Source organism: Lepidochelys kempii, chromosome 3 (assembly GCF_965140265.1).
Source record: "Lepidochelys kempii isolate rLepKem1 chromosome 3, rLepKem1.hap2, whole genome shotgun sequence".
Classification (NCBI taxonomy): Eukaryota; Metazoa; Chordata; order Testudines; family Cheloniidae; genus Lepidochelys; species Lepidochelys kempii.
This window is the reverse complement of record NC_133258.1, coordinates 71477931-71505715: the sequence shown is the minus strand read 5'-3', so window position 1 is coordinate 71505715 and position 27785 is coordinate 71477931. Positions and strand designations below refer to the sequence as shown.

At 40.5% G+C, this 27785-nt stretch overlaps 1 protein-coding gene across 7 annotated transcripts in view; it reads left to right on the top strand.

The window, feature by feature from the left end:
* Nucleotides 1-10298: 10298 nt before the first annotated feature.
* EPHA7 (EPH receptor A7) overlaps nucleotides 10299-27785 on the top strand; it is a 170264-nt gene continuing 152777 nt past the window's right edge. For all 7 annotated transcript variants that reach the window (XM_073336778.1, XM_073336777.1, XM_073336779.1 and 4 more), the window contains exons 1-3: nucleotides 10299-10604; nucleotides 15315-15379; nucleotides 19987-20656. In XM_073336778.1, coding sequence (XP_073192879.1) covers nucleotides 10508-10604; nucleotides 15315-15379; nucleotides 19987-20656 — 832 coding nt within the window. In that variant the 5' untranslated portion in view covers nucleotides 10299-10507. The remainder of the gene's footprint in view (nucleotides 10605-15314; nucleotides 15380-19986; nucleotides 20657-27785) is intronic.

Here is a 27785-nt window from a genome sequence, read left to right as displayed (position 1 = left end):
ATGACCAGCTCCCAGGCCTACAGCATGGATGCAAGGAAATCTTCTGTTGACTTCTGTTAGACTTACAACAAGTAAATATTAAAAGATCAGATCCCAAAGGTGCGGTGGCAGATGCAGCACTTATTTGGAGGGACTTATCAAAAGGAGATACAGGTATTGGGTTCTTGCCTTTGGGGGTTCTGACAGCACTTACTCACAAGGGCTGCAGACGCAGTATAACTTAAAAATATGTATGAGATTTCACTCGGTTAGAATGGGGTGAAATCACTGTTACCCTAATGGGCCTCAATACTCAAAATCTAGCATAATCATGAGATTCATGGATCAAGCCTATTTACAGCCGCTAAGGATCTGGCTCTTTATTTGTATATGGTCATGTATGTAGCTTCACTGTGTTTACGTTGCTAATATGAACATGTACACCATATATAACTAAAGATATTTTTAATTTGCAGTTTTTCACAACTGCAATATAGATTTCCCAAATGCTCAGCCGACAGACATACGTGTGGATGGCAGTTAGTCCAGCTCAGGATCTGCAGTTGAATAAAAAGCCTCAATCCTTCTTCCTTTATGTAAAACTACTATGAATGTAGTGTGGGAATTGTGCATGTACTTTGCATGTTATGCACATACTGAAAGATCAGGCCCTAAACAGATATGCTTCAGCATTTTTTCTGTAAGGATAAGAAATTGGGTTCTCCTCCAATTTCTGATGAAGCATCCTTCCCTTTCAGTCTTTGATAGCAGTAATGCACAGGTGCAGTAGAGGCAGTACAGATTTAAAAGATATGTACTGATTTCAACAGGAAGGAATGTGACCAAATATGTTAATTTGCTCAGCCTGATTAAACTCCCCAAATCTAGCATACTCACGCTTCAACTTCCTATATGCAATGCACATTATATGGCAGGATACAAGGGCTGGAGCCACATAAATGGCCCTGAATCCCTGGTGCAGGTACTATGGAAAACAGCCTTCTTATCACAAGTTTTGTCAAAAAGGGCATGGTGGGGATAGGAAGGGTATGTCAGGGGCAGAGCTTCTGCATGAAGGTTGCTGCCAGTGCTGCTGTCCTCAGAGCATCCCCTGAAGGCTGCCTTAATTTAGACAAGCTTCCAGGGCCTTTCTAGCCCCCACAACACTGCAGGATAGGTGAGCCCAGAAGTGGCTGAACGCTGTCTTAGCCCCCCATTCCCTGGGCTGCAAGCTCTGTGCTGTGCCTCCACATATCTCACCTTCTAGGTGAAAACATTCAATGTGAACCTTGTTCTTGTTTCATGGGAAGCAAATTCCCCCCTTCCTAATGGGGTGATTAGGAGGAAACGCATGTTAAAATTGTATAGGGGACAGTCTAGTCTAGACTTTTACACCAAGTGTTCAGAAAACTAATGTCTAGTGACGTGTTCCTGACAGATCCATTGAGCTGTAAAACTACATTAAAATAAAATTGAAAGGTATGAAAAATCATGGAGCCTCAGTTAGGTTTTAAATATATCCCCTATTGGTAGGATAATTATTGCAACAGATTGGTTAATTTTGCTCAATGGTTTGGACCCCAATAGAATAGAATATATGGACAAAATACTGCAGTTTACTACAGAGTATCTTAATTCCAGATGTCCTGGTTCTATCGATTTAAATCTGCCAATTCAGATTATTTGAATTCATATTTTTGGTTTCATTTAATCTGACTGTTTATGATCATATTTAAAAAGAAAAAACAAAATGAAACTCAAAATGAAACAGGAGAGTCCCTCACAGGAGACTATTCCAGAAACTGAGTTATTGCAGAGTGACAGCTAAAGTTCTGACAGTTTGCAAATTAGGTAAGAGATAGGAAATAAAGAGTATTAATAAATGTTAAATTTCATCACAGAAGCAGATAAATTATGGGGTGTGCCAAAGTAATATACTATAACGAACATTGTTTAATATATTTAGTAATGATCTCAAAAAGAGTGAACAACAAAGTGAAAAAAATTGCCAGTGACACAAGATTTTCGGTACAAAGAAAAGGAGGACTAGTGGCACCTTAGAGACTAACCAATTTATTTGAGCATAAGCTTTCGTGAGCTATAGCTCACTTCATCGGATGCATTTACGGTAGTCAATTTTAGAAAAGACTGAGGAACTCGAAAAGCCCTAACAAAGCTAGGCAACCAGGCGACACAATGATAGAGAAATTCACTGTAGACAACTGCAAAGTTATGCATTTGGAAAGAAAAATGTGAACTACTCAAACACATTGATGGGCTTTACATTTTTTGCAACCACTTAGGAGAAAGATCTAGACATCACTGTAAACACTACAGCTCAGGGACAACTGCTCATTGTGCCATCACTGATAAACAAAACAAAGACATTAGGTTGTATTTAAAAAAGTCATACTGAAAATATAATACATAAATTCATGGTGTGCCCTCACATTGAGTACTGTGTTCAATTCCTGCCACCCGTTCCTCAGAGAAGATATATCTGAAATAAAAAAAGATCTAGAAAAGAGCAATGAAAATGATTAGTGGCATAGAATGACTTTCATTTGAGTGGGCATTAAAAAAAAAGATTTGGAGTGTTCTGTTAGGGCCTGATTCTGTCACTCTTATTCAGATTGACTAGTACAGGGATCGGCAACCTGTGGCACATGGCTTGCTAGGGTAAGCCCCCGGCGGGCCGGGCCGGTTTGTTTATCTGCCGTGTCTGCAGGTTCGGACAATGGCAGCTCCCACTGGCCGCGGTTCACCACTCCAGGCCAATGGGGGCTGTGGGAAGCGGCGGCCAGCACATCCCTTGGCCTGCGCTGCTTCCTGCAGCCCCCATTGGCCTGGAGCAGCGAACCACGGCCAGTGAGAGCTGCGATCGGCCAAACCTGCAGATGCAGCAGGTAAACAAACCAGCCCGGCCTGCCAGGGGGCCTACCCGGTGGGCTGCGTGCCAAAGGTTGCTGATCCCTACTCTCGCTCTCTCCCCCCCCGAGCAGTGTCTACTATGTGCAAGCTGGGGGGGAGTGGCTGTTAGGTCCAGTGGCTCTAGTGGCGGCCAGCAGTACTGCATCCCATTTCTGTGGAGGAAAGGAAATTCTGCATGCACAACATTAATTACTGCAAAATACTGCAAAGGTTCTACCAATCCGAAAAGATCGGACCTATTACCTCCCAGCTTAAAGAATATTTCAGATCTTACCCAAATACACAAAAGAGCATGGTTAAAAGATCAATATACATACAGACATGAGTTCAATTCATTGAGGTTCAGATTCACAGCAGAGACAGTGAGCTTTGTAATTGCAAAGGGTCCAATGTTTAAATCTCATTTTCAGGGCGTACCAGTATAACTGGGACCTCAGTCTTGCAACTCAAGCTTCCCCAGATGAAGTCTAAGCAGATCTGAGATGACAGAATCAGGACCCAAGGATCTTTTATATCTTTTTCATGTCTTTTGACAAGTTGGGATTTCCTCAGGGACCAAGAGAATTAGGATGACTTTGAAGGAAGTCCATCATCGATACTTAGCTATACAAATTAACATAAGGCCAGAATTTATGCAAATGCCCTGCTCATTCAGGGTAGTACAGCCCAAGAGCTGGAGTTCACAAAGCTGGAGTTCACTGCTCCTACTGTCAGGGCAGTGTGGCCCCAATGGCCAGTCTATGCAAACACCCTGCTCATTCAGGGTAGTACAGCCTAACAGCCAGAGTCCATGAAACACACCCCTACTGTCAGGCAGGGGGGCCCAGACCCACCCAACTCCACCAGGCCCCGACCCAGGGCTCTAGTAGAAGTGGAAAGACCAGCTACCAGCTCAGCAGGGAGTCCCACAAAAACACACCAAGCTTACCTCTATGGTGACCAGATAGCACATGTGAAAAATTGGGACTGGGGTAGGGAGTAATAGTTGCCTATATAAGAAAAAGCTCTGAATATCAGGACAGTCCCTATAAAATCAGGACATCTGGTCACCCTACTTACCTCAGTGGGAGATACCACTCTGACACCGCCCCTGGGTCTCTTCCTACCACAGTCTTGGGCATTGTAGTCCAGGAGGCTTTGGGATCTCTTAGTTCCCCAGCACCGGTCACTCCCTGGGGCTCTGTGAGCTGCTGTGGTCCACTCCCCTCTGGCACAGGTTGGAGGTCACCCATCAGCATCTCTCCCTGGCTGAGCTGGGCTGCTCTCTTTTATACTGGTACACCTGGAGCATGCCCAGTAAGGAGAAGGGTGCATGGCTTCCTCAGCCCACAATGTGGCGTTAACCCCTTCCTGTCCTGTGTGAGGTGAGTGCGCCCTGTCACAAGGTACAAAAATTCTTCCAGTATATAATAAACACAGTATGTAAATAGTTTTCTGCACAGAGAAAAGATTATTTGGATTTGGACTAAAATGACAAATAACCAGACTCTTTTCTATCATTTCTATTAATAGAGACTGATTTCTACTATCACTCATTGTTTTAAAACACATCAAATGTGACTGCCCTTGCAACTGGTTTTGTGGGCAGTAGCTTGTGTAGATGGACCTGTATTCAGAATCGTTTTTTGAACATCTTTGTAACCACAATTTTGAACTTGATTTAGCCCTGTAAACAATAGCAAACAAAGCATGTTCAAAATCGGCTGAGAGGGGAGCTTTTGTGAACTGAATTTTGAAACTACTTGCAAATACAGTTCTTTCTCCACTGTAAACTGTACAACCTCGTAATTTGGCCATTTTTTCGACATGGCTGCTTTACTAATTCATAATAAATTATGTGGCCAAATGTGCATTTTCACATTAGTAAAGGGGCTGATTTATTGAACAGTGGACCAAATTCTGCTGTTGGTGCAATGGGGTCAGTCTGTGTAACTCAGTCAGTGTCAACAAAATGAGGCTACGTAAGAATAGCTATACTGGATCAGACCAAAGGTCCATCTAGCCCAGTAACCTGTATTGTGACAGTGGCCAATGCCAGGTGCACCAGAGGGAATGAACAGAACAGGTAACCATCAAGTGATCCATCCCCTGTTGCCCATTCCCAGCTTCTGGCAAACAGGCTAGGGACACCATCCATTCCTATCCTGGCTAATAGCCATTAATAGACCTATCCTTCATGAATCTATCTAGTTCTTTTTTGAACTATAGTCTTGGCCTTCACAACATCCTCTGGCAAGGAATTCCACAAGTTGATTGTGTGTTTGTGTGAAAAATACTTCCTTTTGTTTGTTTTAAACCTGTTGCCTATTAATTTCATTTGGACCGCTAGTTCTTGTGGTATGAGAAGGAGTAAATAACACTTCCTTTTTTACTTTCTCAACACCAGTCATGATTTTATAGACTTCTATCACATTCCGCCTTAGTCATCTCTTTTCCAAGCTGAAAAGTTCCAGTCTAATAATTGCTCCTGATATGGAAGACGTTTCATATGCCTAACCATTTTTGTTGCCCTTTTCTGAACCTTTTCCAATTCCAATATACCTCTTTTGAGAAGGGGTGACCAGATCTGCATGCAGTATTCAAGGTGTGGGTGTACCATGGGTTTATATAGATGCAATATGATATTTTCTGTCTTATTATTTATCCCTTTCTTAATGATTCCCAACATTCTGTTCACTTTTTTGACTGCCGCTGCACACTGAGTGGATGTTTTCAGAGAACTATCCACAGTGATTCCAAGATCTCTTTCTTGAATGGTAAGAGCTAATTTAGACCCCATCATTTTATATGTATAGTTGGGATTATGTTTTCCAATGTGCATTACCTTGTATTTATCAACATTGAATTTCATTTGCCATTTTGTTGCCCTGTCACCCAGTTTTGTAAGATCTTTTTGTAACTCTTTGCAGTCTGCTTGGGACTTAACTATCTCGAGTAGCTTTGTGTCATCCCCAAATTTTGCCACCTTGCTGTTTACCCCTTTTTCCAGATCATTTATGAATATGTTAAATTGGACTGGTCCAAGTACAGACCCCTGGGGGACACCACTATTTACCACTCTCCAATCTGAAAACTGCCCATTTATTCCTATCCTTTGTTTCCTATCTTTTAACCAAAAAGAAAAGGAGTACTTGTGGCACCTTAGAGACTAACCAATTTATTTGAGTAGCTCACGAAAGCTTATGCTCAAATAAATTGGTTAGTCTCTAAGGTGCCATAAGTACTCCTTTTCTTTTTGCGAATACAGACTAACACGGCTGTTACTCTGAAACCTATCTTTTAACCAGTTACTGATCCATGAGAGGACCTTCCCTCTTATCCCATGACAGCTGACTTTGCTTAAGAGCCTTTGGTGTGGAACCTTGTCAAAGGCTTTCTGAAAATCTAAGTATACTATACTCCCTGGATCACCCTTGTTCACATGCTTTTTGACCACCTCAAAGAATGCTAATGGATTGGTGAGGCATGATTTCCGTTTACAAAAACCATGTTGACTCTTCCCCAACAAATTATGTTCATCTATGTGTCCGACAGTTTTGTTCTTTATTATAGTTTCAACCACTTTGCCCTGTACTGAAGTCAGGCTTACTGGTTTGTAATTGCCAGAATCACCTCTGGAGCCCTTTTTAAAAATTGGCATCTAGATTCACACTACTTTAATTGAGAACAGAATTTGGCCTAGTAAGTGTAAATTTTCAATCAACAAAAAGGATTAGCTTAAAAAAACCTAGACTTTTGATTTCTTTGTTGCAGTTAACCATTTAATTTGATGGTGTTTTAATTGTAACATACTGAATTGAATGGAATTTCCAGTTGCTTTTTTCTCAGGGATTTGTATATGAAAATTGATGCTTATAGTCCATTCCTCTCAGGTATTTCAGTTTATTTGTAAGTAATATTTCTTCTTTTATAATCTGTTCTTGTTTACACAAGGTAAATAGCAACCACTCAGTGCGATGAGACAAAGTAACTCTGTACCATCTTACAGAATAAAAGGAAGTATTAAGAAACATTACCAAGAGGCAGGGGAGAAGGAAAAATCATATTAATTGAAAAGGATTTCAACTTCTGTGTACATCTCATAAAGATTCCTTGTGGTAGAACCTGAATTCAATCAGCAACATTATTTTCTTTCCTATCCATGTGACCATAAAAGAGAGGAAGAACAACAGGGGAGCTTTAAGATGTTTTACTATTGTATTTTAAAGTTGCTTCATCTTAACTGTGAATAAATCCATTACTGTCTTTAGGATGCAGTAGGTACTTAAAATGTGTAAAGGATTCTGTAAAACTGCCAGATTTAGCCCAGTGACTGATGGTCAGGCAGGCAGGTCAGTTTGAAAATGGTGCTATTGAGGAAAAAAATAAGTATTTTTAGAAATACAGCAATTTAATTTGTGTTTGTGACAGAGAAAGTATACACATACACACACATACACACACATAAACACACACATACACATTCTTTTTGTTGCCAAATTTTGAAGGGTTTTATGTGTTCAGATAATTAACATAATATAACATATGCATAAAATATAGTATAGAAAATTATAAGAACGTTTGTATACTGCAGGTGAGACAACAAAAACACTTATTTTTTTATTATACCCAGGACATGTATATATCTCTTTATCACCCTCTTCCCTAGCTTTCCTCTAAAAAAGCTTTTACCTTTCCTATTCTTAGCCAACCCTAGTCCCAACCATAGGTACTAGAACTACAGAGCCTGGGAGGGCTGCAGCACCCCCTGGCTTGAAGTGGTTTCCAGGGTTTACAGTTTGTTTCAATGGCTCTCAGCACCCCTCACCCCCCCAAAAAAAAATGTTCCAGCACCCTTTGTCCAAACTGAAATGTATATATTGTTCTTTTCTTTTTTACAAATGCTATATAGTGAAAATCATCTTTATGACTTAGCGATCCTGAATTGAAATGTTACCACTGATCACAGTTATGCTAGGAAACTGGAAGACTAGCTGGATTAAGGACTTTTTCCTATCTGGCTTTATTACAGTTACAGTGTTTGACATTTTGATGCTATATGAAAACCAAATTTACCTGTGAAAACCTGCAGGGAAATTACAAAATACCTGTACATATGGGTTTAAAGTAAAATAGTCTTTTAAAGAAATGTACCAGCAAACTCATTGTTTTTCTCTTTCTCTCTATTTATGTGTGTGAGAGAGACAGCAAGAGAATAATAGCACCAGAAAGCATGTCACCATATAAATAACTGTATCTACAATAGCTAAAAATGCTATGTTCAAGAATTTCTTGAATTTAATGGAAAAATATTCCTACTCTCACCAGTGAGTATTAGTTATTCAGTAGATGAAAGGAATACAGTAAACTTCACATGCTACCTCAGTATCATTCTCAGAAGTAATGATGAGGCGCTGGAAAGTGTTGAAAGCCTGGAGGATCTATTCCATTTCAGAGGTTGCTTATCAGATGATGCTGCATAGATGATTTTTTAAATTCTAATTTTGTTTTATCTACTCAAGGATTCTATAAACAACCTCCCACATTTTAAAATTTTATTTATAACATACCGTTTTGCGGTATCAGTGTCTCCATTTACATATGGATTGTTTCAGATTCTCATATAATCTTGGCAATGAATTGTAGTTACATTCCCTGTGTTTCTTTATAATTATCTGCTTCTAAGATATAATCAGTTATTCAGTTTATGTCCTTTAAAAGGACACAGCCAAACTATTTTTATTTAATTATATAAAACATTTAACATTTAATATAAAATAAATCTGTGGGACATATACATTATAAAATCAAAAATACCAACCCAAGAATTTAAGAGAAGGAGAAAGGAAAGGAGAAGATCATTTAACTATTATGTTATGGCATCCTGCTGTAATCTCATCTGAAGAGTAGAAACTTCACATTCCTTCACAGCACAACTGTGCATATGGCAGTTGTTGACAAAATTAGGTTGTGTATTCCATTCAGACAAAGGCCATCCGTGGTAACATCCCCATTACAGTCATCAGTAGCACTTCTATTTTCCCCTCACTCCATCTCCAGATCCATCCTTCCTTTTTAAATTTTTTAAAGCTTCATTTCAGGAACAGAAACTTTGTTTGATTCACCCTTTAAAAAAGCAAGATATAGGTAACAGACATATAAGGGCGAGGAGGGTGGATCTTCTGCTGGAAAAGCACTCTTCAAGTCAGTGGGGGTGAACTTTGACAAAGGGAGATTTGGCAAGTTTCTTTCTTTTTCTTATTATCTCATTGTTATTGGATTACCCTTCTTTTGGATTACACCCGATTGGGAAAAAGCGTCTAGTATCAACCAGATTTATGTTGTCTTTAACTCGTCTCTTCACAGTTTTGTGAAAGCAGGGAAATGAAATGTTAGTGTTATGTCTCGAAGAATTTTGATTTTTTTTTTACAGAGACTTGTTTTAAGAAATGAAACACAAAACGTACAAACGTTCTGAGTTTCAGTAGCAAAGTGTTTACTTGCTCTGTGTTATGGGTAGCACCACACAGATCGGAAAATATTGTAAAAGATTCCCGCAGAGGTCAGAGAAATAAGGGAAACCATCAAGGCGGAATGTTCTGATGAGCGGTTTCGACTTGTCCAGCTTTTTCTCAACAAACCTTCCCTTCCTCTTGGGCGATGCTCATTGTGGCACGGATGCCGCGATCGAAGGGGTTTTTAAATGATCACGTTATTGGGTGGGGGGTGTTCTCCACCCCCCCCCCCCCCGCTTCCTTGGTCGGGGCTTGTTTAAAACTCTTGCAAACGCGCTATTTCACGGTGATCAGTAAAACACACTGCGTTCATCACCCACTCCGAGCGGTGCCCACTCCGGGGAACTAATTTGGTGGCGGCCGCGGGGATGCTGCAGGAAAGATAATTAAGGAAGTTAGCAGGCGAGGGAGGGTCTAAAGAGTCAGTGCCCTGAATCACTTGACTTAGAGGAACGATCAGAAAATCCCCGTCTCCTTAAAGGCTGGGGCTTGCGCAGCCAGACTCCTTTACGCTATCCTGAGAGAGCGTCTCGTCTTTTTTAACCACTACTGTTTTTGCTTTATTGCAATCCCCAGCAGTAACGAGCCTGCCTAGAGCGCGGCTCCCAGTCCTGCCATGCCCTCCCCACACTCACAGCCCGGCCCCGGCTACGCACTCAACCTGCGGGGAACCCTGTGCCAGCGGCAACCTGACACCTCCCCCCGCTCATTGGACAGCGCCGCCGGCCCCGCCTCCATTGCCGGGGCTAGTCGTTCCCCAGCTCAGCCTCCCCGGTCTAGCTTGCAGCTCCTCTTAGGCCGGCTGCGGCTGCCAGTCACTTTGAGGGACGGCCCGCTCTCCCGGCCCCGGCCCCGCCCCTTCCCCCCTAATTGATATTATTGGAGTGTGGAGCTCGCAGCCAGGCTGCAGTCAGAGACTCGCAGGCAGCAACTACGGTGTGCAGGAAACGCATAGGCAAGAGGAGCAGGCAGCCGGGGGAGAGAGAGCTCCATGCAAAGGCAAAATAAAACACATAGCACAACAAACCCTTTAATCCCCAACAAGCGGCGGCAATAGCAGCAGCGATCGTCCAGTAAATTTCAAAATATCCTGCTCCTCCACCATGGTTTTTCAAACTAGGCTCCCTTCTTGGATTATTTTATGCTTCCTCTGGCTGTTTCGCTTTGCACACACGGGGGAGGCACAGGCTGCAAAAGAAGGTAAGGTGATGCAGAAAACAAAGTTTGGGCTTATTTATTTCCGTGCGCACACATTGCAATGTTTTAGTGTAGGGTCTACTGCAAACTGCATGCTGCCCTCTCCCCTCGTTAAACAGCGTCTTACTGAGGTGGGGGAGAGGCATCCACCACGGGCAGTGTGTGTGTGAATGCGTGCGTGTGTGAGAAAGAGGGAGGTCGGGACAAACTGCTTTTCCTTTAAGGAATTGGGTTTGCACGGCAGTGCACTTGAGGAGCTGATATATTGGGGAGGGGGTCACTGCAGGGGGTGCTGTCTATTGAATTGTTAATAGTACTAATAGTATTACTACTAGTAAGGTGAGGGTAAGAATCTCTCCCCCCCTCCCCTCGGGTGGAAGCTACTGTAGTTTGTCAGGGGCACGCAACCCGAGTGCCACAACCAGGACTGCACCGGAGTTTCACTACTCTGGGCGCACCCCCAAAGGGGTTGGGGGGGATTTCTGTTAGTCCCCCAGGCAATCATAAACTAGCTAATAAAGTCCGCTTCTCCGTTTCCTACTGATGCGGGCCTGCAGGTCTCAGAAACCTCTGGAAATGAGACACTACGGGGAAAGATGTGGCATAGATCATGTTGGGGGACGATTAAATGTCTCCGAGGGATGGGTCTATAGGATGCTATATACATGCATTATATTTGTGTATGTTATCTAGTAATCTGTAGGCATCTCTGACTAGATGTATATAGATAGAGATTTTTGTTCCATCTGCGTATCACAAACAGGGCTTCATAAATCCCATCACTCCAGCATCAATGTTTTGCATAAAACAAACGCATAATATTTCCTACTAAAAGAGAGCACGGGAAATTTTCTATCGGAGACTAACATACACACCAATTCAGAAAGTCAGTCCAGGCATTTCTTTTCGTATGGGGTGGGGGGATCTAAAAATGAGACCTTTTCACTCTGATAGTGTGGTATCAGTTTCCATCTTTGGGAAGAGAGGGCTTGGGGGTTTTCCCCTCTCCCAGATAGGTCAGTATTCGTCTCTGAACCATTGGCATAAAGGTAAAGGACCTTTCTGAGCCTGTAGCTGGAGCTTTACAACTAAGCTCTCTCTCAATTAAGATGTTCTTTGTCCCTAATAGAAGAGAAAAAAAAAAAAAAAAACAACCCAAAGGCCCTTCCTGGACGGCATTTCCAAAGTTTATTTGAAGAGATTTGCAAACTGGAATAATGAACTAACTCCTGGAAGGGCGAGAGAGGCTGCATGGGGGAGGTGAGCGGAAGCGAAGCGCAGACGGGAGCGGGGAGCTGGGCTTGGCAGCTGCTTTGTGCAGGCTGCGTGGGGAGAGCGCTTGGAGCTGTGACATGCTGCTCGACGGGCCAGAGTCCCACGTACACCTCGAGTTTGTGTTTCCGCTTCTAGCGCCCAGCAGTTCGTGTAGGCTGAGCTGGCAGGAGGCGGGGGTGGGGGGGAGCAGGCAGGGATTTCGGATCCCTATGGCTGTTAACCTGCTGCAGGCTCGGAAATCTCCTGCGCAAAAGTAACTTTCGTTGCCGCTGGCCCTCACCGTCTCTGGTGGTGAGAGAATCCAGCCCTCTGCAGACACCTCCTTCTCCGTCGGAAAGTAGCCAGGCAAAGGGGCTGGGGATAAGGGAGGAGAGAGCCCAGAAGTCCCTAAAGTTTTCCCAGCAGGAGCTGGATGAATAGGCGTCTCAAGAGGGAGAGAAGGTGATGGGGGTATCACTAGGGCGACGGGAGTTTGCAGGGGCAGAGGTGACCCAGCCAGGCCGGGTCTGGAAAGTTTGGAATAAAGGGATCCTGAGTGTGGGGAGAATTGAGCCTGGGTCCCGCCCGGGGTCACGGTGCACGCTGGTTTACACTGGGCGGTGAGTTCGCTGCCTTCCAGCCCGTCGCGGAGTCGCAGCGGCAGGGCTCGGAGGTTGCACACAGGTTAAACACCACCTTTGACTCAGCTCCCTCCTGCCTCCCGTAGGCTGCGGCTGCTGGGCTGGGAAAGGCTGCTTCAGCCCTAAAGCGCGTGGGGGAAGATCCTGGCCCTGTTGACGCCAAGGGGAGCCTTTGCCATTGACTTGAAGCGCGGCGGGGGGGGACGGGACGGACGGACACGATTGCGCCCGTGAGCTGGGCACGGAGATGCCCTGCCAGCGCGGACTGGCGGCATTTGAACCCCAGCGCCGAAGTGAGGGACCCGGCGGCGGGTTAGGGGGAGACCTCAGCTCCCCGGAGAACACGCGTGGGTCGGGGGTATGGAGGAGGCGAGAGGCTGCCCTTGGCTGTCCGCAAACAGCGGGCCCCTCCGGCTGGGTGCAGAGCCCGCGGGGGGAGTCCCCAGCTCGGGGAGCGCACGGGAGCTCAGCGCAAGGGGCACCGGGGGAGTGAATGATTCAGGCCGAAAAGGGCGGATTAAAGCCTCCCATTGACTTCCCCAGCCACTTTTCACTCTCTCTCTCCCAGCTTTGTCTTGTGTCCGCTGTAACGCAGTGAACCAGGCAGTCTTGCCTTTCTTCAAAACTGGGTAGCGTTGCTAGTCAGTTTCTGCAACAAGAAGAAGTTCCGAAGCTCAGCTCCTGCTCACTTTGAGCGCTGCATACAAGAACTTCAGGGCTGCCTTGGGAAGTAAATGGAGAATGTTTCCCACCTCTTGGGGAAAGTGTCTTTATCTCAGAAACGGGACATGCTGGATCTAGACTGTAACTGTGTAGTAAAAAAGGCTGTCACCCACATAACTTTTAAAAACTAAGCCCGCACTAGGAAATTAGCAATTCATATAACATTTTACCTATTCAAGGCATTGTACAAACGTCTGATTAGGAAAGATATTTCCCAGTAAGTTCTAGTGCAGTGAGGAGTACAACATATGATCATGGAAAGGTCATCTGTGTGGCACTGGCTTTTCATACTGCTTTTTTATGAAGAATTACTGCCAGATGACAACATGGTGTGTCCATCCACTACTGCATGGGCATGGTGATGAATGAATTACCTTAAACTTGCGCCATACCTAAATTTTTAGCTTATCAGCATTGTCCTTGATTAGCAAGCCAACACACACACCATCAATTCTTCTTTAGGTAGTTTTACTAGTTAAAGACCCTTAGATAGTGAGATTAATTAATTAATTAATTAAGAAGATAATCTATGTAAAGAGAGAAGAGCAAATTTAATTGGTTAGTTTAAGTGTATGTTGGCTTACAGAAATGGAAGTTACAGTTTTGTCTTTAACATGTTTTAGCTATTCCTGTCAGCATGAACCTTTGTGAAAAAAAGTTTGATCCTTCTAATAATGTTTTAAAAAACTATTATTTGAAATTATATTTGACATGGAGTCTAAACCAAAGGTATTGCTCAACTTAACAAAAAGTTAATTATACTGAATTCAAGTTTAAGAATTAAAGCAGAAGATCAAAATATATGTAACTACTTATTCCTATACAGCCTTTTACATTGGTATTGGTAGAGATGTAATAATTTTTTATAATTAAAATATATTTGTGGTTATTTGAAATTGAAATGTGTTTCTCTTTTGTTAAAAATGGAACAGTTATTTGTTAAGCAGTAAATATGACTGTTTTTGTTCCAAAAATGTAGCATATATAGGCAGATATAACATATATACAGATATAACATTAGGATTTCTTTCTTTCCAGTTTACAAGATTATTTTTTAAAATGCAATCTAACAACTTATTTCATAGAGTTGCTTAGAAATTTCAAGGTTAACTAATGCAAGTGCTTTTTAGAAATTTGTGAAAACATATGCAATAATATATTCTGAGATTTAAGACTATCATTAAATATAATCTCAAGCTGATAGTTAACAAAATATCAATATGATTTCCCCCAATATGTAATAAAGTGGACATTTTATATTTATATTTAACAATTTGTTTATTGGACTAAGATTGAGAAGTCTGCATTAAACACTTTTACCAGAAAGTCACATCTAATTAACAGCTCTGTGTATCAGAACTTTTTAGAAGTCTCATTGGATGTGTATACACATATGAAAATATTTACTTAATAAAATGTTGCACAAGAATTAATTCTAACTAATATGCGCGTTCAGTATTTTGAAAATGCATGATGCTACATAAGTACAAATCCTTATTTTGTGGAAGCTTATTTGTCATATATTGACTTATTTAAATTAAGTCTCATAAATATTAAGGAACCATCTTTCCTTGTGCATTACCCTTGACTTCAGAGTGGGGGTCCAAGAAGGATGTAGTGTCCAACAGTGTCCAAATCAGTCTGGACAATGTTGAAATATTGCTGAATTTCATTTTTAAAAAAATCCTAATTTTAATGAAAAGTACATGGGAAATATCCTTTGTAAGAAGGAGCAAGAGGAACAGATATTTACGATTAAACCTTAGAATCTTTGACACTTAGATAATAAGATGGTAAGTATAAATATGTAGACAGGCATAGACAAAGATGCAGTAAAAAAATAAGATTTAAATATTTCTGCTTAATAAAAAATGTGAATATCATACCTTAAATAATATAAAAACTTTTCTAATTACAAACATGCATATAATGGTGAATATACATAATATATTTATTCCTTTATTAAATAATTTTGACTGATAAAAAGAAGACTTTATATACATTCTTGTTGAATTTCATCACAAAGTTTTTGATTTAGTTTTTTAAATTATGAAGTTCTTTCTTTAATACATAGCGGATACTTTTTCTCTTGCAGTAATATTGCTGGACTCTAAAGCACAACAGACAGAGTTGGAGTGGATTTCCTTCCCTCCTAATGGGGTAAGTACTCAGAACAAACAAACAAACAAAACAAAAAAAACCCATCGTCCAAACATTGCTGGGTGTTTCATCGAGAGAAATTTTTAAACGTGCTTTAAACAAGCTGGTATTCCCCAAATTTCCCTCAGTAATCATAGTGAGTGTTTACAGCTCTTAAGTTTCTGTTGTGAAAAGAAGCATACCTCAGGTTACAGTGTACAAAAGCAAGCTAATTACAAGGAAGAGTCTCTTCAGTAACTCACCTAAACCCCTTTATTAGCTTTATGCTTTGTAGTGTAATCCTTTGTGGTGTACTAGAAGGCTTTGTGTACTTGTGACACTGTATTTTAAATATATTTTTCTTTTCTCTTTTTCTTTTTAGAAGCATTGTAGGCAACAAATATATTTGTATATGGAAACTGCCTCAGATATTGGATAATCAGATATTTGGATATTTTCCAAATAAACAGTGATAAGAACTTTATATACAATATATTTGTTGTAATTGAATAGCGTAGTATGAAGTGCTCTAAAATATAAATGTCTGAATTAGAGATAGGTCTAAACCAAAACCCACACCTGAGCATCCCCAAATTTTAAGGAGTTTGAAATCTGGCTCTAAGTCCAAATTTTGTGGCTTGGGCCTAGTTCTCATTTATATACTGCAATGCCTTTTAGAACACATGCATCCCAAGATGTTCTATGAAAACTTATCAACATGCAAATCCATCATTACACAAATGATAAACTTAGGACATCCTATGCTAATTGTCATGTTTATTGTCTATTAATAAGTTATCAAATAGCTGTGTCTTCAGCTCTTAATTAGAAATTGTGAAAAAACATATCCCTCATCTCTTGAGGAAGAACATTTCAAGAGAGGAGAGTATGGCCAGTTGTATTTACCTTAGAACTCAATCCTACAAACCTGAAGTCATGTGAGTGGTTCTTACTCCTGGAAGCCATCTCATTGACTTTGTTGGGGCTCCTCGCATGAATAAGTGCTTGCGGGATCAGGCCCTTAATCTTCAGCGCCTTATGAAATCTGGAGCCAGAAGAGCATGACGTGTAAGTGAGGATATAAAAGTGAAATAAATCCTTTAAATAAGAAGAATGAAAATCTGAAAGTGTCTTAGTTTAAAAGCAAGATCGTAAAATCAATACAAGCACAAACTGGAAAGGAGTCTGAAGACGTGAGAAACTACATAATGTGAGCCGAATGCTTAAGATTGATAATAACTTTGGCATTAGCATTTTGCATTGATTGAAGCCTTTTAATAGAGGTGTCTAAAAGATTAGTTAGAAGAGAATTGCAGTAGTCTAGCCTGGAGGTAATAAAAGTATGAGCTTTGCCAATGTATTTGAGGATGAAAGGTAGAAACATAGTTGACTAATATTGTACAAATGGTAAAAAGATGACTTTGTAAGGTTAGAAATACGGATTCAAAGGAACACTGAGAATCTAAAATAACAGCTAAACGATCGTCAGAGAGAATGGCTAAAAAGTAGTTTCTTATAAACTAACAAAAAATTACAATTTATTAATGGTGTTATTAAAAAATTAAAAATATAGTACAATTTTTTGTTAAATTCAGCTGCATTTAATTCTCCCCTATGTAGTACAAATATCATGAAAACATTCACAAATAGATGAGAGAAACCAATACATCATCGTATGCTAGTTAAATTTCAGTGGCAAATGTACTCTCTGGCTCTGAGTGGCATGAAACATGTTTTAAATAACTAAAGGAATTAACATGTAATATGGTGTAGGTATACGATATGTATTAGTGGGAGAGAACATCATGTATTTCACATATATGTATATAAAAACAATGGGATAAAGACAAATAAAAAAAGTTAAGTGTCTGAAAAGTCAAATATAGTGTTCAGATCACTCCAAGATGATTTTTTAAGCAGTAGTTTTCAAATATCGTCGACAAATACAATTATATTCCGAAGTATGTATAATGTGTGCCTGTCAAGGGGAGGAAGTTTGAACTCTTTCAGGGGAATGTTTGAGTAGTACAGCTATTACTACTGAAATTTTTCAGAGAAACCAAAAAAGAAATGCACACAAACTATCCTTATGATCTTCCCCGTGGTTTTAGAAAGATGGGTAAGGTGAGACAATGGGTGTTAGCATAAGAGATGATCTCTACTGGATCGTTTTTTTGCCATCCAAAGGAATAATCTGAGCACCTCCAAGATTAATTATATTGGTGTGGTAGGATTTTAACACGCATGGAATCTCTGGCTCTTCTTCTGGTTTGTGTTACCCTACCCAATGCAGAGTTTTGTATTTTTATGGTTATTTTGGAGGATTTTGGGGAGAGAAGAAAGGAATGCAGATGATCAGTTGTCTGTATTCTGCTCTTTGGATACGCTTGGGTAACTCATTTGACTTCAAAGGTGTTGCACTATTGTAACTTTGGAAATCTGAGAGCAGGATCTCGATCATGATGGGAAGACTGCTTACATGAGATAAAACATAAAATACTCAAAATGAAACTGAGAACGAGAGCAGCAGAATGAAACTCTCAGAGTGAACTTAGGCGCTGAGCCCTTTTTGTGAACTGTTTTTTGTACTGCAGTAATGCCAAAAGCCCTGCTTCATGGCCGTGTTTCTCTTTTGTTGTTGTTGTTGTTTGTTTGCTAACCTTATCAATACTAGTCCATACAGGAGAAAAAAATCTTGGTGGTTAAAATCTACTAAATGTATAATGAAGATAAGCTTTCTTCCTTTCTAAAGAGTGTTAGGTTTTAAAATGTAATAATTTGTTAACTATAGAAACATTTCATAATATTTTACTATAAGCTAATACCAGATGTGTGGTACCATATATACCATATCTATAGTAGCTGAAATACTTTGAAATGCATTTTGATATTTACAACTTCTGTCCATTTCAACACTTACAGCCATAATATATTTTGTGGTAATAACTTCCAGCATCAGTTCATCAGCATTTACTTTTCTTGGCGTAGTGGAGCAACATTAAATGATCTCATTTGCTGTCAAGTAGGCTTGTGAAATATTGCATGCTGCATGACTTTTGGTCTGAGAAACCAATGTCTGTTCGTGTTTGCCTTCCCTGCCTGACTACCAGTAACAGCACATTCTTTAGGTGTTCAGTCCTGGCAGGTGCTGTGTGCTCTAGCCAATCCAATAAAGCACATGCTTAATGTTAAGCACATGAGTAGTTTCACTGATGTTAAGCATATTGTAAAGTGCTTTGTTGAAATGGTCTGAGCACTTGGAGGGATTGAGATCTAGTTGGCTGTGTTATTAGACACCATTTAACTAATTGAACTCTTTAAAATATTCCCATTTTATTCAAGTTGTAATTTCTGCTATGAATTGAGCACTGCAATACATTTATAAAAGGTGTAAGGGCCAGATTCTGCTTTTAGTTATACCTGGGTAAATCTGGAATAAGGGTCTAACCTTAGCCCAACTGATTTCAGTGGGAGTTTTGATGTTGACTTCAGTAGGTCTGGGATTTGTTTCCAACTTCGTAAAGACAATGGAATTATTGTGCATTTACCATTTTAGCGCCTAGATACCATAGTGACTGAGAAATGAAAAAAGAAGGAAAGCAGGCCCTGAAACTTGCAGATCCTTATTCAGATGATTAGCCCTTACTCAAGTATGTAACCCCATTGACTTCAAATGAAATCCCATTATAGTGAGATAAGATTGTTTTACTATTGGTCAGTGAAACCTATTCATATGAGTAGGGGTTTGCAGGATCAGGTTTGTAGTTTGTAAATGGGAGCTGAAAATGGCCCTAAATGCATAAAGTGACAAAACTTCATGATTTCTTTTTTCTCCATTTTCAGTTTGTTTTCCCTGCAAAATGTGATGATGATCACAATAATGGTAATAAATTAAAGTGTAAAAATAATAATTTCAAATGCAGAGTAAAAAGAAAAGGAGTACTAGTGGCACCTTAGAGACTAACCAATTTATTTGAGCATAAGCTTTTGTGAGTTAGTCTCTAAGGTGCCACTAGTACTCCTTTTCTTTTTGTGAATACAGAGTAACATGGCTGCTACTTTGAAATGCAGAGTAGTAACTAATAAAGAATCAGGGCTTATTGAGTCAGGGCTCATTGCTTGTGAACCAAAAAGTGTCACTGAGGTTTAGGTGTGCAAGGTCTGCAAGTTTAAGGGCTCTCAGTTTCTGAGACTTCTTTGTTGATTATAGATTTGTTTCTAGCAGCAAATCATTGACCACCTTCTTCATTCCTTGCTTACCTAAAATTCTGATTGATGTAAGAGAATGTAGGACTGAACCCCAACTATAAGCAGTATTTGAGTATATTGTACAGTACTTTCTAAAACTTGTAATTAATGTAACTGTAAACTGTTGTAATATGAATAATATATTTTGAAGGTTATTTACTTGCTAAAATACATGGAACACAAACTAGAATGCGCTTAAAATTTGTACTTTTCTTATACAAAACATTAGCATTTTAATAGTACTCCACTATTTTTTATGAGGCTTCACTGTTTACAAAGAAGGAAGACCAGATCTGTGTCAGAGTATTTTTATATATGTACGGATTTAGTACAGCAGTAAAATTCTGTCTTGTATTAATAACTGTTTGTTGTTGTTTTAGTGGGAAGAAATTAGTGGACTGGATGAAAATTACACTCCTATACGAACATACCAGGTATGCCAGGTCATGGAACCTAACCAAAATAACTGGCTTCGGACTAACTGGATTGCAAAAGGCAATGCACAAAGGATTTTTGTAGAACTGAAATTCACTCTGAGGGATTGTAACAGTCTTCCTGGAGTACTGGGGACATGTAAAGAAACTTTTAACTTATATTATTATGAAACAGACTACGACAATGGCAGGAATATCCGAGAAAATCAGTATGTAAAAATAGACACCATTGCAGCAGATGAAAGTTTTACCCAAGGTGACCTTGGGGAGAGAAAAATGAAACTTAACACAGAGGTGAGAGAGATTGGAGCTTTGTCCAAGAAAGGATTTTATCTTGCATTTCAAGATGTAGGTGCCTGCATTGCTTTGGTTTCTGTCAAAGTCTACTACAAGAAATGCTGGTCTATTATTGAGAACTTAGCTATTTTTCCAGATACAGTGACTGGCTCAGAGTTTTCCTCTCTAGTTGAGGTACGAGGAACTTGTGTCAGCAGCGCAGAAGAGGAGGCTGATAACTCTCCTAGGATGCACTGTAGTGCAGAAGGAGAATGGTTAGTGCCTATTGGAAAGTGTATCTGCAAAGCTGGATACCAGCAAAAAGGAGACACTTGTGAACGTGAGTAAACCTACACTTTTAATAATATCCTACAATAGCAGGTGGGTTCTACAGTCACATTTCTATTGTCTTTGCATCAAAATATGGTATTAGGCCCATACTAATACTTTGAGCATTTGAATCTATACACTTCATACTGGCGAACTTAAATCAGTCAGCTCTTTCAGGAATGGAAGTCAACATTTGCATATTGCATTTTCAAATATAAAATAGGCAATTCAGAGCACAGTTTAATGTAAATACAGTTGCAGAAATTACAATTCACACAGAAATAAGCTCAGGATGACATTCAGTGTAGTTCTTTGTAATGCTACTGAACAGATTGTATCTTGCTAAGAAGACCTTATTAACGTTCTTGTGTATGAGCATTATATAAACTACTTGCTGCTGTTCCATATGTTTTGTGACAGAAAATTATAAGGAAAATAAAACTCAGGATATATGGAATTTGTGCTAAAGCATGTTTATTAATGTATAGCACATACTCCAAATGAAACCTGAGCTACAAAGTTTTGAATCTGCATTTCATTCTCACTCCTGTGCAAATGCAGTAGATTTATTTATTTTAAATCTGTTTCTTTCAAACAGAATATATCAAAATATCGAGTGGCAGAATTTCAGTCAATATTTTTTACATAAAATTAATTCAGCTAGAATCTTAAAAATAAAACTTTTGGGTTATTTATGGATTACATTGGGACTACTATGGAGAGCTTTTTATTTTGTATTTTCAGCATGTAGTTCATCTGGTAGTGTTAGGTTATTGGAAAGCAGTTACATTTCAGAGTAACACACAGGATTAACATTTTCACTCTGGCTAGTGAATAAAAATCTCAACGTAGTTTGCTTTTTGAAAACAATCTCTTTAGGTCTTGATGCTGTCACCTGTATTCATATACTTACTCTGCAAGTAAATGGAGCTACTTGGGTACAAAGGCAATTCTGAGCATAAGTGTGACACAATCGGGCTGTTTTGTTTACAGTGAAGGTTCTAGGATACTAGGTACTTTGTATAGTGAGTAATGGTTTCAAATATATTTAACACAGAAACTGATATGCCATCAGATTTTTCTTGTAGCGTATGATAGAAACATACTTGTCTGTTTGTAGTGCTGCAGAAAAAATGATATAAAATAAATGTGAAAGTGAGAAAATACCAAAAAGTAAAACAATTACAGGCATTGAAAAATCAAGGGAGTGACGTATACCTGACTTATTTTGGGGTTAAGACTAAACCCTGCAGTCAATGAGTTTAATGAGAGTTTTGTCTGTGTAAGGATTGGAAAAGGACTGCAGAATTTGGCTCATACTGAAAGGAAGAAAGCAAGCAGCGTCTGATCCTGAATCCTTAGTCTTCAGGAAATTCACATGATTGCCTTCAGCAGGGGTTTACAATGGAAGATTTGGTACATAGTTGGAGTGTGTGGAGTTGGTCTGGGATCTTTCCAGCTTTCTTTCAGCATTGTGGGGGAAGGGCTGAGTTTCTACCGTGTGGAGGGTGATCTCATTAAGAGTTATAATGTGAAAACTGCCCACAAAAATCAGTTCAATACGGTGTGTCTAGGCTCTGTTAAAAGTATTAAAATCATTTGGCCCCCATCAGAGCACATTCTGAAACCTTCAAAGGCTTTCTCTGGAGACACTGACTTTTTTTTTTTAAGCATCTTAGTTAACTCACAGTTGATGATGTGAACCATGGATAGGTCTATAATTATAATACTAATTTTCTTTGACTTTCAGTAAAGGAGAGAAAGTGCCCAGCCAAAGGGAAGTAGGGGTAAAGGGGGAGGGGGAAGGGAATCAGTGTTTGGTAATTGGAATTCAAGTAAATTGTTTATTAAATAGGCTTCTTAATTTCTAACCACAGCGATGTTGACAAAGGAATTAAATGATAACTTGTACTTGAGTTCATTTGCAAGAACATTGCCCATTTTTGGCCTGCTTCCAGAGCAATTGCTAAGAGAATACGCAACTCTGGAAGCAGTCCAGAGGCACATTGATAGGATTTCTCCACTTTTCTTTCAGTGATCTTGTTAAGAGTTTGAAAACAAACTCTGGCTCCATATTGAGGCAAGTTAATATATTGAGGCGAGAGAGAGGGTGGGAGGCAGCCACTCACAGAATGAATGCTGTTACCAGCTTGAAGTCCAAATGATCTGGGTGACTCTGTGGCTCTGTAGTAGTTGCATTCTGTGATACTCGTTAGGATTCTCTGCACTTGAAGATGTTATTAAGTATGATCAACTATATAGTGACTGATAATGCAGCTGACATACTGATACTGTCACTGTTTTTGTGACAGATATTGAAAGAAACTTATCAGGATGTTGACACTAATGCAAGTGGCTATCTGTTACTGTCAAACTTTGAAACAGATCAAGCAGAAGCAGGTCGGTGCATGCTTCCTTAATCCAAACCTTTTGTGGTCCTTCTTAAGGACTCAAAGCTGCAAACCCAGGCATTCTGCATTGACTTCATGCTAGTAAGCACTGGACATAAGACCCTGTCTTGATGGTTGAAAAAGATACCTTTTCTTTCTTCAATCATGGTGGCTCAATGGACTAAATTTAAGTTAACACCATTGGAACCCTGCTAAGATGCAGGCTAACATGTTTGAAGATGTATTAGTTGGCTGGGTTGTAGCCAAGGGAGGATGGTTGGTGAGAGCATAGGCTACAACATAGTCATCTAATACATCTTCAGATGTGTTAGCCAGCATCCTAACAGGGCTTTTTGATTGTGTTACGCTAACTTATTTGAGCTACACTGGTTGAAAAAGTCATCTTTTTTGTCTCTCATGACATTACCAGTGAGTAAGTATTTGCAGGACCTTAAGAAACAACATTTTATCTTTTAATTTTAATTTAGACAAATTTCACTCCCAGTACGTTGGCAGAGGATATTTGTGTCATGTAAACAAATACTCTGCAAATAGTAGTAACTGATAGTGCTTATCAAAGATTAAATATTAAACTTGGGCACTAGTTTTCCCCTTGTGTTCTATCTCCAGTACCAAATCTTTTAATGTGTATCTATATATAAATGTCCTTATTTTGGATGTACATTGAATTATTCACATAATAAATTTGCATTCCATTAGCATCTTGATGCATAAACCAAGTTAGGACTACATTGTGCTAGGTACTGCACAGACGTATAATAGAAACTGTCTCTGCCCCCAAAGAATTTACAGTCCTAGTTTAAGGCAAGCCACAACAGCTAGGTGAAATGAAGTGTGTGTGGGGGTGGGGAGGAGGAGGGCGGTAGCGGTAATAACATAGGCCACGTCTGCGCTATCTGCTGGATCGGTGGGTAGTGATTGATTGATTGGGGATCACTGGACGCGATAAATCAATCCCCAATCGCTCTGCTGTCGACTCTGGAGCTCCACCAGGGTGACAAGCTGAAGCGGAGTCGACGGGGGAGCGGCAGCAGTCGATCCAGCGCTGTGAGGACGCGAAGTAAGTAATTCTAATTCGATCGAAGGTACGTCGACTTCAGCTACGCTATTCTCGTAACTGAAGTTGCGTATCTGAGATCGACCCCCACCCCCCACCCCAGTGTAGACCAGGCCATAGTCTTAGCTTTAGAGAGCTTACATTTTAAGGCTTGATCCTGACAGTGCTTAGGAAATGGTGAGCCCCTAAAACATCCACAGACATACTGTTTCTGCTACTGTAAAAACAAATGGAAATGTTAGCACTTGGGAGCACTACATAGGACCCATTCCTGCAATTCTCACGTAGCCTATGACCTGTGCAGTGGGAATTTCACCTATTTTGCCTATGCAAGGACCGCATTTGGGATAATATTTGAATAACTGTGGTTTGGGGGAAAGGAGGGAAATTCTTTGTAAAGTTCTACTATAATCCACTTGCCATATGTTTCACATTATTTAAAGAGAAACTATGCCCATTTGCTCCTGAGCAGCAGTATGATATTTCAGAAGGTAGGAAGCACCTTTCAACATGAATGAACTGAAAAAATATAGGTGAAAATTAATTTGGCACCACGTCTGAAAATTCAGATTTCTGGAGTAAGCCAAACAGGTACAGTTTACTCTTATCTGCTTTGTAATACTATGTGCATTAGAAGAACACAACAGAATACAATTTGCTTATCCAAAAAATGGGAGAGGGCTACAACTTGTTATGGAATGCATGTCACTGAAGTGAAGGGTACATGCTTGATTTTTGGGCTGCACTGTATATTGTATGCAGCAACTTGCAACCTGCCACAAACTGCTACAGGAACTACTGATTTCTTTTGGGATATAAACTTTTGGAGCTAGTAAATGTGACTTGACAGAGAGGTCCAGTCTATGAGATGCATTATATGTGACACATTTGTGATATGTCATTTTTAGTTACATTTTCAGGCATATTCCACTTCAGAATAATTTTTCTGATCAGTCTGTGTTAACACTGAGCTAATGTCATAGCATACTGTTAGGAGGGACTGCACTGCTGGAGGAGCCTGCTTCAGAGACTTAAAGATTGGCCATTAAAAATCTCATAGCACTTCTAATAAGAGTAGATTGTATGAACTGTAAATCAATGTAGAATTTGGCCCAGGGTGTCTTTCTGAAGAGTTGTGGCTAACCTGCAGTTTGGGGTAATTATCTCCTGTCTACCTAAATTCCATGCTGTTTCAGTTTTCCCTGTTCCTCTTCCTTTGCACTGCTGCAAAGGCTTATACGGAGTCAAAACCTTCAAGTCCTTTGCTGGAGTAGAGTAAGTAAGGTTGGATCCGTCTCCCTCCCAGTACTCCCAGGCACAGAGCTGTATTGTATTAGGTGGGGCATTTCAGTGTGGGGAGGTGGTGTGCTTGGAACACAATGCACTAGCTGTCCTCACCTGTCTATGGTGTGACTTCAAGCAAGTTGTAGCTAAGGCAGAGCACAGGCAATTTGTAGCTGGGTCTCTGATGGCCTCTCTCCTGTCTGCACCCAGCAAAAGCTGGATGCGGCAGACTCTGCCCCACGTTCTTTTCCCTTTTCTAAAGTGTTCTGTAATGTTTCTGTGCACTATTAAACAGTTACTGGTTTGGTCCCCAGATGTGACTCTGTTTCAGTGGTGGATGCTTCTGTGTATATCAGTTTGTGAAGAATTTATGTAGGGTTTAAAAAATGTGGCTGAAACCTACTTGCTGGAGGATGAGAAAGGTAAGTACAGGGCTCTGACCTCCTGCCATCCCCAGCTGTTCAGAGGAGAGCTGGAATTTCCATGGGCTTTCCTGAAGATGCTGCTTAGGGACACCATGTTTTTATATTAGTCTTTGGCTAAAAAATGACTCAGTTGCTAGAAGGTAAAAGGATACTGGTTTGTTTTTCTTTTCCAGAGAGTTGTGGCTGCCTTTCATGGAGTGGCTAGGTAGGAGAGTTATCTCTTCCACAGCATCCTAGCTGTTATGGAGACAAGGGTTTTTTACTACTCTACTACATCCTTCTGGTCTAACTGAAGGTGGAATGGGTCTTCAGTACTGTCCTGCTCCTTTAGCCTTTTGGGTGCTTTGAGTAGAGGAGGGAAGGGGGAAGAAGTTTATTCTATTTTACTACTTCTCCAGCCTTCTCCCCCTCTTCTTCAACCCTCCCCCCTCAGAATTCCATGCTTTCCTAAGTTAAAGGAGGGAGAGGGAGTCTTGCTTGTGGTCAGCGGGTGATAGGTCCCCAACACCACCACCCTTTCAGTCACTCAACTACTTACCTACAGGCTATACCAGGCCTGTTAAGCTGCAAGGCATAGATAGGAGGTTCCTTTGAAGCATTTCCTTATGATATATGCCCCTGAAACTGGCTACTCACAAAATCGAAGACCCTCAGAATCAATGTAGCCCATTTTACCAATTTTACCTTAAACTACCGCTCCTGCATAACACACAGCACTTGCAATGAAACAAAAGTAAGCTTATTTAAGAAAGAATAGAGATTCCATTAGAAACGAGAGAGTGACGAGGAACAAATGGTTACAGTACAAAGCAAAATCATAAAACGCAAACTAAGACCTACACCTATGAATAGTTCTTTCCTTTCTAGTAGGAACAGGAGAAAATAGTAGGTTGCCCCCCAAGTTCAGTCTGTTGCAGAGCTCATTGGCTTCACAGGAACCGGGGTCCAGCCTTTCACAAAAAATACCTCTGCACAACAAAATGTCTGATCAGTGAATGGATTCAGAGTACTTCTCCTCACTGTGTTATACTGAAAGTCTTTTGTCTTTATTCATAGGCAGGGCGATCCCCTGTCTGTTATAATGCTTCTTTTTTGTTTCCAAGTGGTTTTGATTGTTGGCAGGAGGATTCTGGTGGTTTTCCATTGACTGTTCTGTGATGGGGCAGTGGTAGACAATTGAACCTTGCATTATGTTACTTGCTAACCAGGGAGGGAGGCAACTCCCTCCTGCTTGAATAGGCCATCACCAAAAAAATCACTCCATGGTGACTGCCTTTAACTTTGAGACCTTAGGGCCATAAACTACAATATAGTTACATTCTTCCTTCGGTATTACCCCTACATACATTATGCCATGATTTTGAACAAGCTTTCAGCAGAGACCTTACATGTTACCCTTTGTGGATAATTATCCTGTGAGCAATGTATTTGATGTAATGAGTTTGTCATGTCTGAGATGAGAGCTGTTTGCAAAGAACGGGGGATCCTTTGTCAAGAAACCTGTGCCAGAGAAGCCTTCCCTGAATAATCAAAATCAGGTATAAATCCAGATTTGTGTTTAGTTGTTGATCAAATGCTGGGTATATCCACTCCCAAGAGAAGGAGACGCACGGTGGTGGTCGGGGACTCTCCCCTCGGGGACTGAGTCATCTATCTGCCGCCCTGATCGGGAAAACAGAGAAGTCTGCTGCTTGCCAGGGGCTAAGATTTGCGATGTGTCAGAGAGACTGCCGAGACTCATCAAGCCCTCGGATCGCTACCCCTTCCTGCTTCTCCACGTGGGCACCAATGATACTGCCAAGAATGACCTTGAGCGGATCACTGCGGACTACATGGCTCTGGGAAGAAGGATAAAGGAGTTTGAGGCGCAAGTGGTGTTCTCGTCCATCCTCCCCGTGGAAGGAAAGGGCCAGGGTAGGGACCGTCGAATCGTGGAAGTCAACAAATGGCTACGCAGGTGGT